General features: G+C 45.7%; 2 protein-coding genes across 10 annotated transcripts in view; one reads left to right on the top strand and one right to left on the bottom strand.

Annotated features, from left to right (window-relative positions):
* The window catches only part of DNAH3 (dynein axonemal heavy chain 3), a 175475-nt gene extending 157098 nt beyond the window's left edge, over positions 1-18377 (bottom strand). For 4 of the 6 annotated variants that reach the window (XM_084772128.1, XM_084772132.1, XM_084772131.1 and 1 more), the window contains exons 1-6: positions 13136-13820; positions 7920-8024; positions 7162-7384; positions 2492-2564; positions 1951-2125; positions 857-1046 (exon numbers count right to left, since the gene is read on the bottom strand). In XM_084772128.1, coding sequence (XP_084628254.1) covers positions 857-1046; positions 1951-2125; positions 2492-2564; positions 7162-7384; positions 7920-8024; positions 13136-13165 — 796 coding nt within the window. In that variant the 5' untranslated portion in view covers positions 13166-13820. Of the gene's footprint in view, positions 1-856; positions 1047-1950; positions 2126-2491; positions 2565-7161; positions 7385-7919; positions 8025-13135; positions 13821-18174 lie in introns of those variants that run through there. The other 2 variants (XM_084772130.1, XM_084772129.1) reach the window with 2 other exon arrangements.
* Positions 18378-18625: 248 nt separating this feature from the next.
* LDAF1 (lipid droplet assembly factor 1) overlaps positions 18626-19927 on the top strand; it is a 20738-nt gene continuing 19436 nt past the window's right edge. For 3 of the 4 annotated variants that reach the window (XM_084773912.1, XM_084773910.1, XM_084773913.1), the window contains exon 1: positions 18626-18754. The gene's annotated coding sequence lies outside the window, so the exon portion shown is untranslated. The other variant, XM_084773911.1, reaches the window with a different exon arrangement.

Raw genomic sequence — 19927 nt, 5'->3', positions numbered from 1 at the left:
AGGAGTGCAGAGGATGAAGGGACAGTGGAGGGGAATCGAGAAAAACAGGAGAAGGGGCAGCTCTTTAGCTACATTTTGAAGTTTGGGTACCTACAGTGTAATGTCTGTGTCTATCATATCCAAGTCCCATGAAGCTTGTCAGTCATGAAACTTGGGCTTTACCCCATATGCACAGTGACTAAATCAGAGCCTGCTTTTTCACAAGATCTCCAGGCCACAAGCATGCCTATTTGAAGATGGTTAGTTCAAAGGTAAACATTAGAGATGGTGCCTAGGATGGGGAGACATTCGCATTAAAAAGATCACATGATATTTTGGGGTGAGTTCAGTAGAATCAGGGTGGTGGTTGATAAATTGGCCATGTGATGGCTGATTTTGACTGTCAGCTTGATTGGACTGAATGATTCCTGGGAGATTAGTAAGGTACGCTCCTGGGCGTGTCTGTGAGGATGTTTCCAGAGGTGACTGGCATGTGAGCCAGTAGCTGAGAAAGGAAGACCTGCCTTGGATGCAGATAGAGACCATCTAATGGGATGGAAGCCTGGATATAACAAAGTCCAAAGGAAGAAGCCTGTTAGCACACACATGCTATTTCTCCTCTCTCTGCTCTCTGCGTGGGATGAGGTGAGCAGCTCTGTGGCACCACATGCCCCTGCCATGTGATAGTCTGCTCTATCACAGAATATAGCAATAGGGACCACTGGTCGTGTCCCCAACCTCTGAAACCATGAGACAAAATTCCTGCTTTGAACGGATTTTTCTGGCTCATCATGGCAACAACAAAGCGGACTGACACACCGACGAAAGAAATTGCCCTCCATGTAGGAGCCCCTGGCCTGCTTAAGCCCCGCCTTACCGATGCTTTTCATGAGGCTAAAGTAATAGTCACTTTCCTTCTCGGACCTAAGCTCGACTTGAAGGGGTTCAAGGGCTGGCGTTGTCAGCAGCACCTTGGGAATCAGCTTGTAAATTCGTATCATCACCTCCTCGTCCTCGGGGGCAATCATGTCTTTGCGGATGCCGTTGGTCAAATAGTAGTAATATCTCTTCCACAAACAAAGAAAAAAAATGGGAAAACGGTTGTGACTGAGCGGCTGTGCCCACCTGCCCCACCCACTAGCCAAGCAGCCATGGGTCCTATTCACACAACAGCTATGCATGCCTTTTGCACTCGAGGCCGGTCACTTGACACGCATTGCATGTGACCAGGTCATGCATGGGCAGGCTCTTCTCACTGAAGGAGAGGAGAACTGCTCAGCTCTGAGTATTTAAATTTTCCTTAGAGGATCTGGAGCTCTACCTCAGGAGAAATTTCCCCCATTTTCAAAACACATCCATATCCGTTGTGCTTAAGTTGGAGCTGTCACCAGAAAAAATACAGAACACAGTTGGCTTGCTCACACAAAAGATCATCTTCATTGTTTATCTGAAATTCAGATTTAGCTGAGTGCTCTGTCTTGTCCTGCAAAAATCTGGCCACCCATCATGGGCTGCCACTTCGCAAACTATGTGCTAGGGACTCAAACGCACCAGTTTCTAGCCAGTCGCGGTGGCACACACCTGTAATCCCAGCTTTCAGGGAGGCAGAGGCAGGAGAATCTCTGTGAGTTCTAGGCTGGCCTGGTCTACAGAGTGAGTCCAGGACAGTCAAGACTACACAGAGAAACCCTGTCTCAAAAAAACCAAAAAAGAAAAGAAAAGGACAACAGAAATAACAAAGAGCATCAGTTTCTATGATCTGTACCTCCACATGCCTTTCCCCATCAAATAGAGAAAACAAACATACACACATCCAAATCCTCATTCAGTGGTCTGTGGTGGAGTTTGAGGTTCATTATACTTTTAACACTTCCCAGGTGACTCTGCCATTCGCTGCTTAGAATCACTCAGATGCCAAGATACTATTTATCAAGCTGGGGGCAGAGAGGGAGGGGCAAAATAGGAAAGTACCTCCAGGTCTAACTCAGTTGGTTTTTTCTCTTTACTTTCTATTTCCATCTCCTGTTGCAGCATCACATCCATCTGCTGTTCTGGACTCATGGGTCTGCTTCCTGGGTGGGCCAGCCATGAGTCCTCGTCATTCTTCACGGGCAAGGAGGAGGACTGTTTGCAGGCCAACGGCATCCTGGAAAGTTGATACAGCTTAGCTCTTAGGGCTCCCACGGAGGCTCTGTATTTTGTCAGCTCTACTTTTTCGATCTGAGGATTGCAAGGGGAGTCCTTCTCCTTTTGGGCCACCTAGTGACACCTAACGTACGCACTTCAGATGGCTGAGATGTGTAACAACGCACATGCCATAAATACTGGCTTTACTCAGTCCATTAACTTAGTTTTATAGAGGGCCTTGAAAGATTGGTGGGGGAAATAAAGTACTAGGGATGTGCCCATGCTTGAAGCCAACAAGATGGAGACTATGCCTTGAATGAGACCAGACAGCATCTTGCTTTTGTCCAATCTCCTCTATTCTATGGCACCCACAGTGACACCTTACCCGGTGGCATCCTCCTTGACTTTGAAGGAGAACTTCATTTTCTTCTTAGAGGGCTCTGACGAGGCTTTAGGTCCTGTGAGAGTGAAGAAAGGGTGGGCATCCATGAACCATTCTCTATTTACAGGCATGTGACCGTTGGGGATGGTCTTGGAGAACAAGGGGAACATGGTAGGGTATGGTGAGGTAGAAAATGTGGGCTCCGGTTATCTGTGTAGCTCTAAAGAAGTCACTTAATTACTCCTGGTGTCAGCTTCCCAGTTCTAAAATGGGGATATGAGTGTGTCTTTCTTTCACCCAAACATTTAACAACCACTAACAATTTTCTCCTCAATCCACAGCCCAATACTGTATGTTCTATTTTCTAAGCATTGGTTATATTATTATTTAATATTTGTCATAAAGTAGACTTGGGCTTTTATAATCAGTGGATTTTCAAAAAGGAAATTTATATGACATTCATAAATTTAAGAAAACAGTATCATCTATAACAAGTATATTTTAGCTGCAAATTCATTTGCAACAAATAGAAGATAACTACAGATAAATTCAGTATTTGATAAAAAAAATAATTTTAGTAAATTTTAGCTAGAGACCATTGCTTGCTAAAGGCATTAGCCTGAGGAAATTAAATATAACATAGAAATGTTAAAGACATACTCATACTAAAATGACACTTTTAGAGAATTGGGGATTAGATCCCCTTACAAAAGAGAACTCTCCAAGAGATCCTATGATTTCTTCCGACATAAAAAGTTGCTGTAAGGATACAGCCACCTCTGCATGGAGCTGGAAACAGTGATTCTGAGTGAGGTAGCCCAGACACAAGCAGATAAACACTGCATTCTTTCTTTTATATGTGTATATTAGCTCTGAAGTTCCAATACTTGTGTTTATATCCAAATAACCACAGAGGTTAGGTAGCTAGTAGGACACAGAAGGAGCAGGGCATCTTTCAAGAAAGAGGAAGAAGAAGAAGACAGTGCTATAAAGAGATGAAGAGGAAGCTAGAACAGAAGGACTAAATCGAGGATGGGATGGGAAGGCAAGGTAAAGGAGGGAATGTGGGTAGGGACAACACTAATGGACTTTTGAAAGGCTACATGGAAACCGACTACTGTAAGAGCTTCCTAAATTAGCTATGAAAGGCATTTAAAAGGAGTCACCTTATAATGAGGAGACAACGCCCCAACTAGACCTCCTCAGTCACAAATAAAACTTACGATGCTAGGAATGGATTGTACCTTGTTGGGTTTTCAAGCAAAGGAGTCCTATAGACCCCTCCAGATAGTGCAGGCTATTGCCAAAGCTACCAGTTATTCTCCACAACCTGAAGGTAAAGCCTCATTACTGAGGACACCACTTACTTATGTCACCAAACATGGAGAAATGAAGCTGTTGACCAATGAGAAGATTAGCCCCTACTGACTCATGTTCATGGTGCTGCATGCCACTGAAGGAGAAAATAACGTCATCTAGCTACAAACTCTGTGGCACTCAACAGAAACCCGCCTGTAAGACACGCTGGTGTAATGACGGCACAGATGTTACAGGAATAACCAATCACTTTTTTGTCTGTTTTTGTTTGTTGGTTTGTTTTTTGCTTTTTGAGACAAAGTTTCTCTGTGTAGCTTTGGCAGACCTGGACTCACTTTGTAGACAAGGCTGGCCTCGAATTCACACTGATCCATCAGCCTGCCCCTCCCTCTGCCTCTGCCTCCCTGAGTGCTGTGATTAAAGGCATGCACCACCACACATAGCTTAACCAACCACTTCTGAAAAATGGACTTAAGGTCCACTCCGTGAGATGGAACCCTTACCTGACACTGCTACTGTGGCCAAGAACCCAAGACTAGCTAGGCCATGGGCCCTAGGGGGAAACCTACTATTATTCTGCTAAAGGAACATAGCAATAAAATGACTTCTAATGACACACTGCTATGCCCATAGATGAGTGCCTTTCTCAACCTTCATCAGATGAGCTTCTTCTTGCACTAGGTGGCAATTAATACAGAGACTCACATTTGGACAATGTGAAAAGAGTGAGAAACTTTAGAACACTCGGTCCTAAATGGGTTGTTTTAATCAGACCCCTATCCTCAAGGATCAGGGATTTAGGTTAAAGAGGAGCCCGAAAAGATTATAAAAGCCAGAAGTGATGGATGACACACCAAGAAATAGCATCTTCCAGACACAAGACTGATGCACATATAAACTCATGGGGTCTGTGACAGCACACACAAGACCTATATATAAGTTTAAGCCAGAAAAATCCCAGCACTAAGAAGGGGAAGTGGAAGCAGATTCTATCAAGAATCCATTTGCAATTGATACTTGCTGGGAAAGGGAAAACTGATTTTCTACAATGGAGTGTTACTGGGTATATAAACCACACTCCAAGCTCTATGCCCAGGAGTAGCTGTCCAACAGAAAACAGACTCCATGGTTTTTTTTGTTTTTGTTTTTGTTTTTGCTGTTGTTGTATGTGCACACTATGTGTGCTTTTTGTTTTATTGTTTTTGTTTTATTTTTTCTTTGTTTTGATTTTTTTGATAAAGAAGAAAGAGTTGGATAGGTAGGAAGGGAGAGAGGATCTGGAAGGTGTTGGAGGATGGCACATGATCGAAATGTATTTTAAAAGTTTAATAAAAGGACAGGAGGGATGGCTCAGAGGTTAAGAGCACTGACTGCTCTTCCAGAGTTCAATTCCCAGCAACCACATGGTGGCTCATAACCATCTGATAATGTGATAATATGCCCTCTTCTGGCCTGTGGTGTACATGCAGGCAGAGCACTGTATACATAAAAAAAAAAAAAAAAAGAATACAGCGATTTTAAAACCAGAACGAGCCCTCTTCAAATACTGAATTTGTTGGTTGTTTTTTTTCTTTTTCTTTTTCTTTCTTTTCTTTTCTTTTTTATTTTCTTTCTTTCTTTTTTTTTTTTTTGACTTAGATTTTCCAATTTCCAGAATGTGTTGTTTGTAAGCTACCCAAATTGCGTATTTTGTTATGGAAACTCAAACAGACATAAACATGAATCATGGTATTAGCAATTAGAACATCAAGCCCAAGTTTCAGGGTATGACCTCATACACTGGACATTTAATGTTTGCTCTGTATCCTTGCCGCATGAATGTGCAAAGATAACATCTTAGAGATGCCCATGTGCATTCCATCAACAGGCAATGCTGATGAGGACTACTTCAAGCATCCCTGCAGATGATATTCACAGGGCTAGGACCATAAAAGTGGAATAAGAAATTAGGAAAAATCACAATAGATCCTATTAGAAATCTGAAAATAGAAAGACGTTGCCATCCCTGCTGGTTGGTATTAGCAGTCAACTTGACATGACAGAGAATCACCTGGGAGGACTTATCCAATATCAGGCTGGCCTGTGGACATGTCTGTGGGGGATTGTCTTGATTGCTAACTAGGGCAGGAAGACCATCTCTGAAGGTAGACAGGATAGATCCTGACCTGTATAAGAGTAGAGAAAGCTGAGTGTGCAGCAGGCAATGGTCCATGGTTTATTCTCTCTTTGTTCTGACTGTGAATGTGATGCTCTTAGTTGCTGCCTTGACTTCCCAACCACAATGGTCTGTAATCCGGAATTATAAGCCAAATAAGCCTTTTCCTCCCTTAAGTTCTTTTGTTCAGGGTGCTTTATCACAGCAACGAAAATAAGACTAGATCATGCACAAACACCAACCAACCAAACAAGCAAAAACAAAGTACATTTTAGACATGACGTAGTCAGTATTGAGTAGAGTCGAAAAGAAAATTAGTGAGTTGGAAGATAACAGCTGAGAAATTCACTTATATCACAGAGGAAGAAACAGAAAATAAGAAAAGATTTAAGACAGACTGAGCAACTCCAAAGTGCTTCTAATAAAAATTACAAAAGGGTTCTGTAAGCAAATATATGTATATTTGGTGGGATAAAATAAGTTAATGTTCGTAAGGCACTGTGGTAAACGGTTTCCGAAATGTATACCTCTCGTGGTCCCCACTCCCTGATATGACTTTCACATGAGCCGGACCTGGTGATTCATTTTTAACAGACAGACTATGGTAAAAATGATAAGACACCAGTTGTAAGGTTAATTTTCAAAATATTTTGTGGTTTCTGATGTGCCGGCTCTGTCTTGCTCCCTCTTTCACTGATTCTCATGAAGTCAGAAGCCATGGTATAAGCTATCCTATGCAGAGGCCATGTGGCAAGGCACTGATACTGAGGACCAACAGCCAGGAACAGCTCAAGAGTGTGCATGAGCCTTGAAGAGAATCCTTTCTGTTTATCTGGATGGCTGTGGTATTAGTTGCCACCTTGGTTGCATGATTGTGAGAAATCTTGAGCTTGAACTACCCAACTAAACCAATTACAGAGATCTGACCTGTAGAAACAGGGAGATGATGAACAGCATTTTCTTTACATCATGGCATTTTGGGTTAATCTGTGATGTAGCCATCAGTAGTGTAAGCACACTAAACAGTGCTGCACACTTTAGCCATTATAGTAACTTCTACTTCATAGTGGTTAAAGTAGGGCTCTAGGAAGCAAGCTAAGGTTAGGTTCAACCAAGGGCAGAACCAGGATGAAAACCCAGGAGTAGAAGTTTCACTTCAGAGCCCCATTCTTCACAAAAGATACCATGTTGTCACAAGTACCTAATGGCAGGCCTGGACTGGTCTTATCCCTAGGGACATTGATGGTGACTGGTTGGTAGACCTTCAGCAGGTCTTTCAGTTTCATGTCCTGGGCCATCAAGGAATAGTTGTTGCCAATGGAGTCGCTGGGTCCACGGTGGTGGTCCTGTTCTTTGAAGGGCACAGCCAAGGTCCAGGCTGTGCGTTGCATCAGAGGGGGGTAGAAGCTGTGTGACATGACGGTCTGTGAGGGGGATAAAGGAGAGGAGACACAGTCAGAGATATCTATCTGTGTGAGCCTGAGCTCTGCTCCCTCAGAGATGAGTTTCAAGCGCTGCATGCTGTGTTTCTACCTTCCACACACTTTAGGGAAATACTTTGTGTTTGGATAGTTCTCTGGCCAGTGGAAGATTTATGAAGCCAAGGAAGACAGCTGGCATTCAACAGCCAAGAGTTAGGTGACAGTACACTTTTATTCCTTATGGACATGGTAAGAGGCATATAACTGCTCTTATTTTACAAGTGAAGATACTGAAATGGAGTTTCTATAACAGTGGGTAAATAAATGGTAAGGTCAGATGCAAACACACCTTCATTCAAACTTCCAGTGTTCAATCTCATACTGCTGCAGTATCTTCTAATGACACAATGGCGCAAGTGGATAATACCACTTCCCAAGACTGTTAGAATTCACTAGATCCCAAGGAATATCTCCACAGAAGAGGTATGGTCCTCAGATCCTTTCCCCCAGCAGAAGAGCAGGCAGTACGGGTACTAACCTCATAGACTTCAGATGGCTCCTCATTTGCAGACACGGGCAGAGGGGGCAGCTCTGGCCGTGCCTGGGAGTGGCTCATGTGGTGTATGGAGTCACGCTTGTCAAGCTGTGGGAAATGGAAAGGAAGGCACTCTTTAGGAATTGGGAGAGCTTTCTGGGCATCTGGAGAGGGTGAGAATTGCAGAGATTCCCAGTTGTTTTATGCACACAGTCCTGCGCAGGCCCCTACATTCATTATACGTGAATGCTTTCATGTTTAAACCACCAGCCTGTGTCTTGTCCAACACCTCCTCCTAGGCTTTCCTCTATAGACAATCTGTTTATTTTCTTTCTTTCTTTTTTTGTTTGTTTGTTTGTTTTTCAAGACAAGGTTTCTCTGCATAGCCTTGGTTGTCCTGGACTCACTGTGTAGACCAGGCTGCCCTCGAACTCACAGAAATCCGCCTGCCTCTGCCTCCTGAGTGCTGGGATTAAAGGCGTGCGCCACCACACTCGGCTCTGTTTATTTTCTTACCCCAAGAAATAGCCTACTTTTTGAGTGTGCCTCCTACCCAACCATGGGTAGGGTTAAAAGTGAACTCCTTTTAATTTTTAATCATTTATTATTAGTATTACTATTATTGAGTATATGAATAGTGTGTGCATGGTGTGTGTGTGTGTGTGTGTGTGTGTGTGTGTATGCATGATTTGGCTGTGGGTGTATGTGCCATTATGTGTCTTGTATTGTAAATCAGTAGACAATTTTATGGAATTGACTCTCTTTTTTCACTTTTATGTAGGTTTGGGGGATTGAACCCATGTCACCAGGCTTGCAAGACGAACTCCTTGACCTGATAAGCCACCTTGTCAGGTCCCCAAAGTGGATAGCTTTTAAAAGTTGGCTCTTGCATTTCCCATATACAAAGTTTTGATTAAAAACCATACCCAGGCAATGGTTTAGCATCTTATGCTGTTTAACAAGCATGTAAGCAACTCTCTGTGATCCCTGTGAGAAACATGGGGGTGGGAGTCATGCTTTCATCAGTGAGTACACACTGGGTATGAACTTCAGGTGGGCATAAACTTTCATCTCCCACAGTCGCTGTCAGTTCTCATGTGCCTCTCCTCAACAGAGCTGGAGTTGGCTGGAGGCTGTACAGCATTGCATGAGGTTTTTGCTGAAGACTCAGCCCCTTTCCTCAAGTCAAACATTTCATCTGAGGCTGTGATAGACTCCAATTCATTCCACCCACTGGGGGGGGGGCAGAAAATGATGCATTGATGGGGAGGATCTGCTGTTCTTCACTTTCAAGATGATTTGAAGGATTTTCGTGCTGGTAGACTGACTTCAGCCTTAGAATGTGACACTTGGGTTAATTAGCTCTGGTGTAAGATGAGACACAGGCATAGAGGTCTGAAAATTACGGCATGCAAGATTGCTGATGCAGGCTGAGGGTGGAAGAGGGGCATAGGATTCCCTATTAGCCATGAATCACCAAGGCTAACTCCTCACTGATAACCCCTAACCCCACTAACTGCCGGGTAGCTACTGTATCATTAAATAAGCAACGATGTCTACCCAAACTCCAAATGATTGTATGCCAGGCTTTTTTTTTTTTTTTTGGTAGCCCATTCTAGCTGATCAAACCAAGACACAGAATGGTAAGTACCACACCCCAGACACAAAAGTGGCAGACCTGTCTTTTAGGGCAGTGGCTTTTTAATGTGCATCGCCTTTCAGCTCAGAAATGTCAGGAATCCCTAACATGGCAAATTACTCTAGGAAGGTCATGGGCCTCAAAATTAAATGAGAATAGGAAAACTATGATCATAGATGTGCTTTAAGCTTAAGATCTTTGAAAACATGGAATGGGTTCACTGATCTCACAGCCTAATTCAGTGTTTCTTCAAAGGCTGCTACCAATGGTTGGCCAATGGATACTTTAGAGTAGGGCCACTTGGCCCCCACCCCAAACCTGGTGTTCTTGAGAACCAATGGCCTTGTTATTTTCATCTTACAGAACTTGGAATGCCAGCTGTTGTTGTTGTTGAATGGTTGCTTTTTGGAGGCAGGGTTCACAACCCAAGCTGACCTCAAACTCAAAGTCAAGTGTCAGGGTTCCAATCATGAACCATCCTACTCAGCTTTCCTATGCTCATCTCAATCACTGACTGCCTCTTTGTTCTTGGCTTCAATCTCAGGTCCTGTGAGCTAGCCAGTTATCTCCAAGAATTCCCTCTTCTACAACTGAAATCCATGCCAGATCTGTATCAACAAGGGGAACAAAAAAGGAAAGAAATCCCAGAATCAACTGGAAATGAACCTCATCATCTTAAGAAGGTACAATACCATCCAAAGAAGATTCTGGCAAAGGTACTTTCAAGGACATGAAGGCATTTGTTACTTCTTCCAAGGCCCCAGCTATAAGGCATGTAGCAATGAATAGGTTAGGGCTATCTGCATTGTGTCTTTGCATGCATGAAGAATTTGTGGTCAGTGGAAATCTCTCCTTTGGCCTAGATTTTAAAATCTGTTTTAAACAAAAACTTCATTAAAAGAGCAACAAACACCACCAAACGAGAACATCTTGAGTAAGTTACAACTACAACAAGAATGAGCAATTAAAGCCACAAGCCCCGACCTTGTGGAGTCAGGAAGGACGGTAGCAATTTCTGGGAGGGGGTCTTAGTAATCATTGTGTGTCTCTTCACCATGGGGTAAACCTGATTTCGGTGCCAATAGCACATGGGAAGTTAACCCTCCCACCAAAAGAAAGTAGAATATAGTCTTGGTGGGAAAGCCTGCTCTACTCCAGTTTCAATCCATGTGGCACATTGTGGCTGATCCTAGCCTCTGGCTCTAGGCATGAGACTAATCATGGCTCCATCTTCCTACCCATGATCATTAGCTAGAGGATGATTTGTGAGGCAAGCATTTGATCAGAGTACTCCTGTCTGCTTTTGCCAGAGCTGCAGAGGAAGGCTCACCCTTTGTTATTAATGTCATTAACTGAGAGGCAGCTTACGCCCAGAACTCCCAACAGTCATCTCTGCCTGTTGTGGGGGAATGTGTGTCTTAAAATAGCAAAACAGATGCCATCAAAGACATCAGAAGGAGAAGGCATCTCAGTGACATCAGTGGGAACCCTGTGTCTAACTTGGACTTCTTGGTTGCCAGAACCTGTAGATTCTTTGAGGTGTGGGGCACACTAAATTATATATCTGTGTTTCCAACCCGAGAAAGGGTCAGTCTGGTGATAGACACAAAGACAGATAGATGACTCAGAAAGCTCAGGACAGAGAACTGAGACAGCATATTCCACAAGCAGGCAGAGAAGCCATTTCTCGGGCTATGAACAAAGCAAACATTGAGCAGTTTGCGGAACTCCAGGACCTCTACAGAAACACAGTCTTCGTTAAGCTGGTTCCTGGGCACAGACTAAGACACCCACAGAGAAGCCTGCAGGACAGGAACATGGTCATCAATCAGCACATAGCCTGGAGGGATCCATTCTGCAGCACAGTAGGGGGTTTTCCTGACAGATTCTGGCCAAGAATCCTCTGAGGGAGAATTCCTCATGGGAGTAGGTGGGGACTCTTATAATGGTGTCCTTGCTACACAAAATGGTTTGCTAACAACATGAAAGTCTTGTTTGGTAAATTCTAGGGAATTTTCATTTCAGAGCATGGACTTGGATACATAATAGATCTACTTTTATAAAGTGTCTACTTTAAATGCTTCTCTGGGTACTTAAAGTGACAACCCAGTAGGTCTTGGCATCTTAGTTTTTTCACCCAAGAGTCTTGAACCTGGATTGGGGGAAAAAAAGTATTGCTTTGGGGCAGTGTGTTTGGTGATTTGCTTGTTTCTAAGGCTGGTCTCAGCTGCACGGCTTCCCAAGTGCTGAGACTACTGTCAAAAACCAGTACAGACTGTGTATTTCTGATCGCACACCATGGCTTGCTGCTATGCTAGATCCATTCCAGCCTGTGTTAAAGATAGAGCTCTTGGCACTCCACCATGACACTCCAAATCTGGATCAAAGTCTTTGAGGGTGAGGGCCAGGGCTCTGATTTCTTTCTTTCTTACTTTATTTTTCCTTTTCTCTTTTTCTTTTATTATTATTATTATTATTATTATTATTATTATTATTATTATTATTATTATTATTATTTGGTTTTGGTTTTGGTTTTCCAGACAGGGTTTCTCTGTGTAGCCTTGGCTGTCCTGGACTCGCCTTGTAGACCAGGCTGGCCTCGAACTCACAGTGATCCACCTGCCTCTGCCTCCTGAGTGCTGAGTGCTTGTGCCACTATGCCTGGCTAGGGCTCTGATTTCTGATAAGGTTCTTATTGTTGCTTTGAGATCATATAGTCTAGATTGCACTGGAATGTACAGTCTTGCTGCCTTGACCCCTCCTCCCCAGGGGTGAGAGTACAGGCATGTACCTCTGTGCCTGAGGCTATACTTTATAATTTAAAAATTATTTTAATTAGTAATGTATGCTCAGGTGTGCATGCCCATGCATGGGCAGAAATTAGAGATGTCAAGTGTCATTCTATTCCCTTTGAGACTGAGTTTATCACCAAGCCTAGAACAAGACTGGTAGCCAGCAAGCCTCAGTGATTTCCCTGTCTCTGATCCTCACGCCCCACCCAGTGCTGGAGTTACAGCTGTACGCTTCTGTGCCCATTTTATCACAGGAGTTGGGTTATAAATTCAAGTGCTCATTCAGGAGGAGCTCGTATCCACTGAGCCATTATTTCTGCAACCCCATAACTATGTCAGAAAATGGCCCAGAATACTCTGATGTGCAGGCAAAAATGAGAAGCTGGGCGTGGTGGCGCACACCTTTAATCCCAGCACACGGGAGGCAGAGGAGGGCGGATCGCTGTGAGTTCGAGGCCAGCCTGGTCTACAAAGTGAGTCCAGGACAGCCAAGGCTAACACAGAGAGACCCTGTCTCGAAAAACCAAAAAAAAAAAAAAAAAAAAAAAAAAAAAAAAAAAGTGAGACCTGCCCGCTGGAGTATGTGCTCTAGTGGCATTGGAAAGGAAGGGAAAGGACAGCAGTTCGTACTTCTACCATTTCAGAGTAAAATTAAAAACATACTTTCTAGGCCAAAGGAGTCTAACATGGCAATCTCTGTGTGAAGTATCCCTCCTCCCACGCACTCTCAATTGCTTACATATTGAAGACACAAGTACAGGAAAACACGCCTTATACATCACACCCACCTTCTGCGATGAGCAATCGGTGTAGCTCATGGTGCCTGTTCTGATTGTACCTATGAAAGAAAGAATAAAGAGTTCTCAGTTCCTCTGAGGATCAGTCTCTCCCATGCAGCTGCTTTGAAATCTGGGATGCCTTAGAGCAGAGTTGGGGGTGACACCAGCAGCGGAACTCTCAGACACTCTGAAAGCGCTGACACAAAGCTGTCTCTCTGAGGTCATAGACTTTGGTATCCGGGGCCATTCCCTGGCAGAATGGCAGAGGAAGAAAGGACATAGGATGAAGAGGTAGCGTGGCACTCTGCAGGATGCTCTAGTCCCCACTGCTTGCACTATTTGTTCTTCTTTTCCCTTCAGCAGATTTCTTGGACCTTCCCAGAACGCACTGAAGTCTCTGCAAAGGACATAACTGAAACATGGCTACATATTAGTATACAGAAGGGAGGCTTGCTATCCTAGATAACACCCTCTCCCGTCTAGGCTCCTCTCTCGTTTCCCTGAGAAGCTTTAGCAGTAATGGAGCACGCACCCAGGCCCAGTGGTGGGTAACCAGGCTTTAGCGTCTGTTGCTAAGAGGAGGGGCCTCTTCTATGCTTAAGCACAAGACTGGGCTTGACCTGCTGGCTCCCTTTGTAGGAGGCAGAGCTGAGCAGCAGGAAGTATTGCTGACAGAAGGGGATGGAGGTGTTTAGCAATGGCCCAGGAATGCAGCAGGAGATCTTGACCCGAGAGAGGTCTAAAGGCCCAGGCTGGTGTTGAGTTGGAGTGGTCTAACTAGACCCTGCACTTCCAACTAAGTGATGCGCAGCTTGAGCAAATCCCTCTATATCTTCAAGTGAATCTGTCAGTTTTCATGTTTAAATCCCATGCTATTTTGGGGGGAAAATATTGTGAGCATCCACCCCATCAGGTTTGTTTGAGGGTTTAATAAGTCCTAACTTTCCTAGGACATTTACATACACACACACACACACACACACACTTTGAGACAGGGCCCAAAGAAAACCTTGAACTTACAATCATTTGCTTCCAAATGAGCTGGGGTTACAGGTGTGGACCACTGGAATACTGGAAACCAGCCCAGTGCATGATGGGCAAATATTCTACCAGCCAGGCTGCACCCTTAGCTCTTCCCTACTTTCCACACTGTAGTCTTGCATCTTGAGAACTTTCTCTGTCCTGGACAGTTTGGGACAGTTTTGTCACTCCATGTAACAGGCTCTTTATGAATGCTACCACCAATATGATAGTCACAGGCACACAAGCACATATATTCTCACAAGAAGTCCCCAAGATTCATCACCACCCCAGCATTCAAAGCACTTATCATATGGCTGCTTTCAAAATTCTCTTAAAACCAAGGTAGGTGCATCAAGCTCTTTCAGCATGGTGCAAGTCGGCTTCTTCATCTAGTTTTCCCATGATGTTCCTATATCATGCACGAGGAAACCAAATACAGTTACACATAGTTTTCCAATGTTGGCTTTTTTTAAAAAAATATTTTGAAATTTATTTTTATTTGTGTGTGTGTGTGTGTGTGTGTGTGTGTGTGTGTGTGTGTGTGTGTGTGCATACAAGCAAGCAATTGTATAGTGTTCTGTCTGCCCATACACCTGCAGGCCAGAAGAGGGCACCAGATCTCATTATAGATGGTTGTGAGTCACCATGTGGTTGCTGGGAATTGAACTCAGGACCTCCAGAGGAGCAGTCAGTGAGAACCTCTGAGCCATCTCTTCAGCCCTAGCATTGGCTTTTCTTAATCAGAGTGGATACAACATGAATTTTTATTTGTTTGTTTGTTTTGTTCTTTTCATAGAGCAACTGCCCAGGGCATAAATGTTTTTTCAGCCCCCTTAATAAGCACCAAGCACATCAGTTTCTTTTTTCTCACTTTATGCTCAAGGTTCTGCTCTCTGTACTTCAAAATAACCCAACGTTCCTCCGACATTCCTCATTCCTTATGTTAATTTCTCTTACCATAAAGTATATAGCAGGTCTGGGAAGTGGTTCAAGCCCAGTAGAGGACTTGCCTAGCACATACAAGGACCAGCTCTGCTGCCCAGATCACACACAAAGCATACAGAGTCAGCCCTTTGTGTCACTGGGTTGTACATCTGAGACTCTCATCCGTGTGTGTGAAGAGTAGAGACTAGCACAGTGCTGATGAGCCCATGGCTTCCTGGGTAAGAAGACAAGCTCTTGTCTGAAGTCTAATGTACCTTAAAAACTAGCTGTGTTCACAGACTTTAAAGCAGGAAGATCTTTTGCTGACACGTGATCTTCTGGTGTCTGTGCCCACCACATAAAGGCGTCCTCTCTTGCAATCTTCTCAACAATACAACAGTCTCATCTCCCTAGTTTTTATGTTTGGGAATGCAGGCACTAAGAGTGTCTGCTGGGTGAGATTTAAGCATCTTCCCTTGGATCCTCCTTGTTACTTACCTTCTTTGGGTCTGTGCATTGTAGTATATTTATCCTGTAGTAAAAGGCTAAAATCTGCTTATGAGTGAGTATATACCATGTGTGTCTCTCTGGGCCTGGGTTACCTCATTCAGGATGATCTTTTGTAGTTCTATCCATTTGCCTTCACATTTCATTATTTCCTTGTTTTAATGGCTGAGTAGCATTCCACCCTCTAACTAGACAAGACTCCTAGTGGAGGGAGGAGAACACCAACCTACCCACAAAAACTTTGATGCAAAACTTACCCTGCCTACAAGACCTGCAGGGATAAAGATAGAACAGATAGAGCAGAGATTGAGGGAATGTCCAACCCAGCCTGGCCCAACCCAAGACCCGCCCCATGCAAGAGTGCCAACTCGTAATGATAGACAAGTGCCTATCAGAGTTGTCCTCCTAGAGGTTCCATCAAGCGAAGTTTCCAAACAGATGCTGAGACTCACAGCCAAACAGTGGGCGAAACACAGGGAGTCTAGTAGAAAAGTGTGCGTGTGGCGGGGGTGGGGGGTTAGGTGACAAGAGCTCCACAAGAAGACCAACAGAGCCAACTAACCAGGGTCCAGAGGGGCCTGTGGCATTTGAAGCACCAACCAAAGACCGTGCATGGACTGTAGGTACTCTACATACATATAGCTCATGGGCAGCTCAGGCTTCATGTGGGTCTACCGGTAAAGGGAGCAGGGTTGTCTCTGACATGGACATGTCTCTGTTTTTCTGTCACTTCCCTCTGGAAGGACTGCCTTGCTAGGCTCAGTCCTGATCAGGATTGAAGAGCTGGGGTGGGTGGGTGGCTCCCCTTTTCTGAGGAATAGGGAGGTGGGAGGGAGGGAGGGGGGGACTTGGAGGAGAGGAGGGTGGGGCCTATAACCGGGATGTAAAGTGAATAAATGAATAATAAAGTAAAAATAAATAAATATAAATAGAGGTAGATAGATGATAGGTAGATAGATAGATAGATAGATAGATAGATAGATAGATAGATAGATGCTGGAGGGCACAGGAGTTAGAGGATTCAAAGAGGCGCCCCTAGATGGCGCCCTTAAACTGAAATCCCAGCGAAGCCTCAATTTCTCCAAAGCAAGGTCCGTGAGGGCCTGATGGTCTAAGAAAAACAAACCCATTCCTCCCCCTCCCTCCCCCGCCCCGCCTCTGTGAGGAATGTGTTATACTGTAATACTGCCAGCTACAGAAAGTGCGTGCAGCCCGGAAGAGCGCCTGAAGCTAAAACCTGCAGGGACACACCCTTTCTGCGCCCACCCCACCCCCACCCCCCACCCCGCTCTCCTTTGTGCTTCATTTCCCCTTTCTGCTGCAGAGAAGTTGGAGTGCGATCCCAGCGACCCCTTCCTTAAACTTCTCACCGTCACCACCACCACCTTAAGTCTTCTCCAAATTCATTTCTCTATCTACCAGCTTAATTACTTCTTGAAACATAAGGTGGCTAAAGTAACAATATCAATTTCTCCCCAGTGATGAGATTGGATACACAACTCATGGACGTTCTTGAAAAACACACTACTGTTATTCCCCAAGCCTGTGGAGTGTATTTTTAACGTCTTTATTTATTTTATGTGTGTGGTTGTTTTGTCAGTATGTATCTTTTCACCACGTGCATGCAGTGCTCACTGAGGCCAGAAGAGGGCGCCATATCCACGGAACTGGAGTTACAGATGGTATTGCCCTTATATGAGTACTGGCTACTAAGCAGAACTGGGTACTAAGCAGGGGTCTAACCTCAGAACCAGCTTCCTAGTCCATACTATGTGCCTGATACGTGTTCAGTTCTTTAAAGGCATCTTTTCCGTTGTCCTCACTGTAGCACAGCCGTGTGCTTCCTCTTTTTACCCAGAGTTACTTTTCAGGATTCTGTCTGCACAGGGCATAAAGGGAGAGATGGGCCATTCCAGATCTTTGGGTGGTAAGAGGCTGAGACCTGGTTAGTAGCAGGCAAGCACTTGGGTTTGCCCTTCTCCCCATTTAATGTGTGAAAAAGACTTCAGCAACCTCACACCACCACAGCCAGACCTGGGCCCTGAGATGGGCACCCCACAGTTCTCTGCTGCAAGCCCAGAGGCAGTGCTTTTGAGTTCTGGATGATTGCGCCCATCCCCCAACCCCTTGGAAACACTTTAAGTCATCACACCTGGAAGATACTGTTACCACGTATTGTATTTGTATTTATTTCGTGCGTGGAGCCCAGGAATGCTACCAAGCACCCGACAGCGCGCACATCTCAGAAACAGACTCATTCCATTCTCAAATGCCAATAGCACTGTCATTGAGCAGTAACTGGGCTCCTCAGGCCTAGATTTGGAACCAGGAAACACGAGTTTCCCTACCATGGGTCCTTAAGAAAATTTGAATTTATTTATAAACCTTATCCCTCTAGCTATCCGTTTGTTTTTGTTTTTAAATTTGTAAAAAGGAGAAAATTTATTCCAAAATTCTCTGGCTGCCAACATTTGCACTTGAGTAAGAGCTAGAACCGTCCAGTAGAGGAGGAACCTAACCCTTAACCGACTGACTAGTGTGACTTGAACTCTGGGAGATGAATCCAGAACTGGTTCTCTCTCTAAAAAACCCACCTTTCACTGTCAGTCTTCCTGAGACACGGTCACCGCTGTAGGAGGGAATTGCCTCCGAGCTCTCATTTCCGCATTAGTCATCCTCTAGAGTCTCGAAATTTGTAGGGGTTGCTCCTAGAGTGTATGTATGGGAAGAAGCGAGGTTGCCTAGCAAAGTCCTGTAGCCGCCTAGGGGCTAGATCCTTCCACCTAGAGCTGGGAAGGAGGGGCGGAGACCTCAGCCTGGGCGGAGGACCAGCGCCAGGAAAAAGTGAGGGGCGGAGCCCCGGAGGGAGGCGGGGCACAGGGGCGGGGCTTCGGCCTGGGCGGAGGGCCAGAGCTAGGAAAAAGGGAGGGGCGGAGCCCCAGAGGGAGGCGGGGCACAGGGGCGGGGCTTCGGCCTGGGCGGAGGGCCAGAGCTAGGAAAAAGGGAGGGGCGGAGCCTCGGAGAGAGGCGGGGCACAGGGGCGGGGCTTCGGCCTGGGTGGAGGAAGAGCGCTCGCCGATGGGGAGGGGCCGGGCTTGAGTGCTTTCTCTTCCTCCCATTTCGTTTCGCGCCCTCGGTGGCTGCAGAGCGGAGTATCGCGGCAGCCAGCACCAGGTGAGAGAGCAAAGTTGTGGGTGTGTGGAGTTTATGGGACCCCGGCTGGCTGAACCCTCCAAGCTCCGCCTGGGAAGTGAAGGAGTTCAGGGGCGGCCAAAGGGAGAATGCACTAGCTTCCTTGCCCTGTAACCCTCGGGCCTCTAGGTTAGCGAAGTTGTCTGATGTCACTGCGTGCGGGTGGGAGCCCCCGGGGATATCCCATCCACCGTTTCCAGCCGTCTTCGCGTTACACACTGGCAGCTAGATTTGGGGGAAAAAAGACAAAAAAACTGAGTGGGGTCGGGGGCACCAGAGCCAACTCATGCGCGAGGCCCTACCTCCTCTTGGTAAACATGCATGGGAAGCCGTGGAGTCTTGTCTAGGCATCCCCACCTCCTCCCTAGGATTGGTCAACAGGGTGCCATGCACCGCGGCAGGAGGAAGCTACAGGTGTCAAAGCTGGTTTTGCACCAGGTGATCAGTGACTGGGTGCCCAATCCCCCTGAGTCCCCATCTCCTAGTTTCTGTGCCCCGTAGTCGGGAGTGGGTGGGGTGGGTGTCAGATTCCCATCTACAGCACACTGGGTTTCCTTCTCCGTGGATCCCTTGCCTTAGATCGAAAGTCTCAACTCTCATCGGAAAAGGGGACCAGAATAGGTTCCCAGGCTCCCTGAAGGCCCTGCCCCCAGCTCGGGATTCGGCCCGACCCGCAGCTGGAACGTTCACAGTGGCGGTTTGCTCGCGGGACCCCGGAGTCGTGAGCCGAGACTTTATTTAGAGCTTTGGAAGGGGCGGGGCCTGTTCTCTGAGAGTCCAGCTAGGCCCCCTAAAGCGCAGACTAGGCGGGGCGCCCTCGGGCCGGCTGGGATGGCGCCTTCCCGGTGATGCTGCTCAGAGTGGGCCCTAGAAGGAGTAGATAGTTTGAACATTGGTGGCTAGGTAGATGCTTGTGCTGATTGCGGCCCTCCTCCGCATTCACCATATGTTTGCCTTCATCAGACTCCTCAGACCGGTCCGGGTGGCACTTGCATGTTTCCCAGGCCAAAGAGTTGTAAGGGGACAGTTTGACTTGTTTTAACATGCAGTAAGAGATGAGATTAGGTAAACTGAAAGCTGTGGGATGATCCTACATTCAACATTAATGCCAGCTGCTGCCTTAACAACAAATGGTGCAAGGGTTGGTGGCCAAGG

This window comes from Acomys minous (assembly GCF_964271855.1).
Source record: "Acomys minous genome assembly, chromosome: 2".
Classification (NCBI taxonomy): domain Eukaryota; kingdom Metazoa; phylum Chordata; class Mammalia; order Rodentia; family Muridae; genus Acomys; species Acomys minous.
The sequence above is the reverse complement of the archived record's forward strand: the minus strand, read 5'-3'. Positions and strand labels throughout refer to the sequence as shown.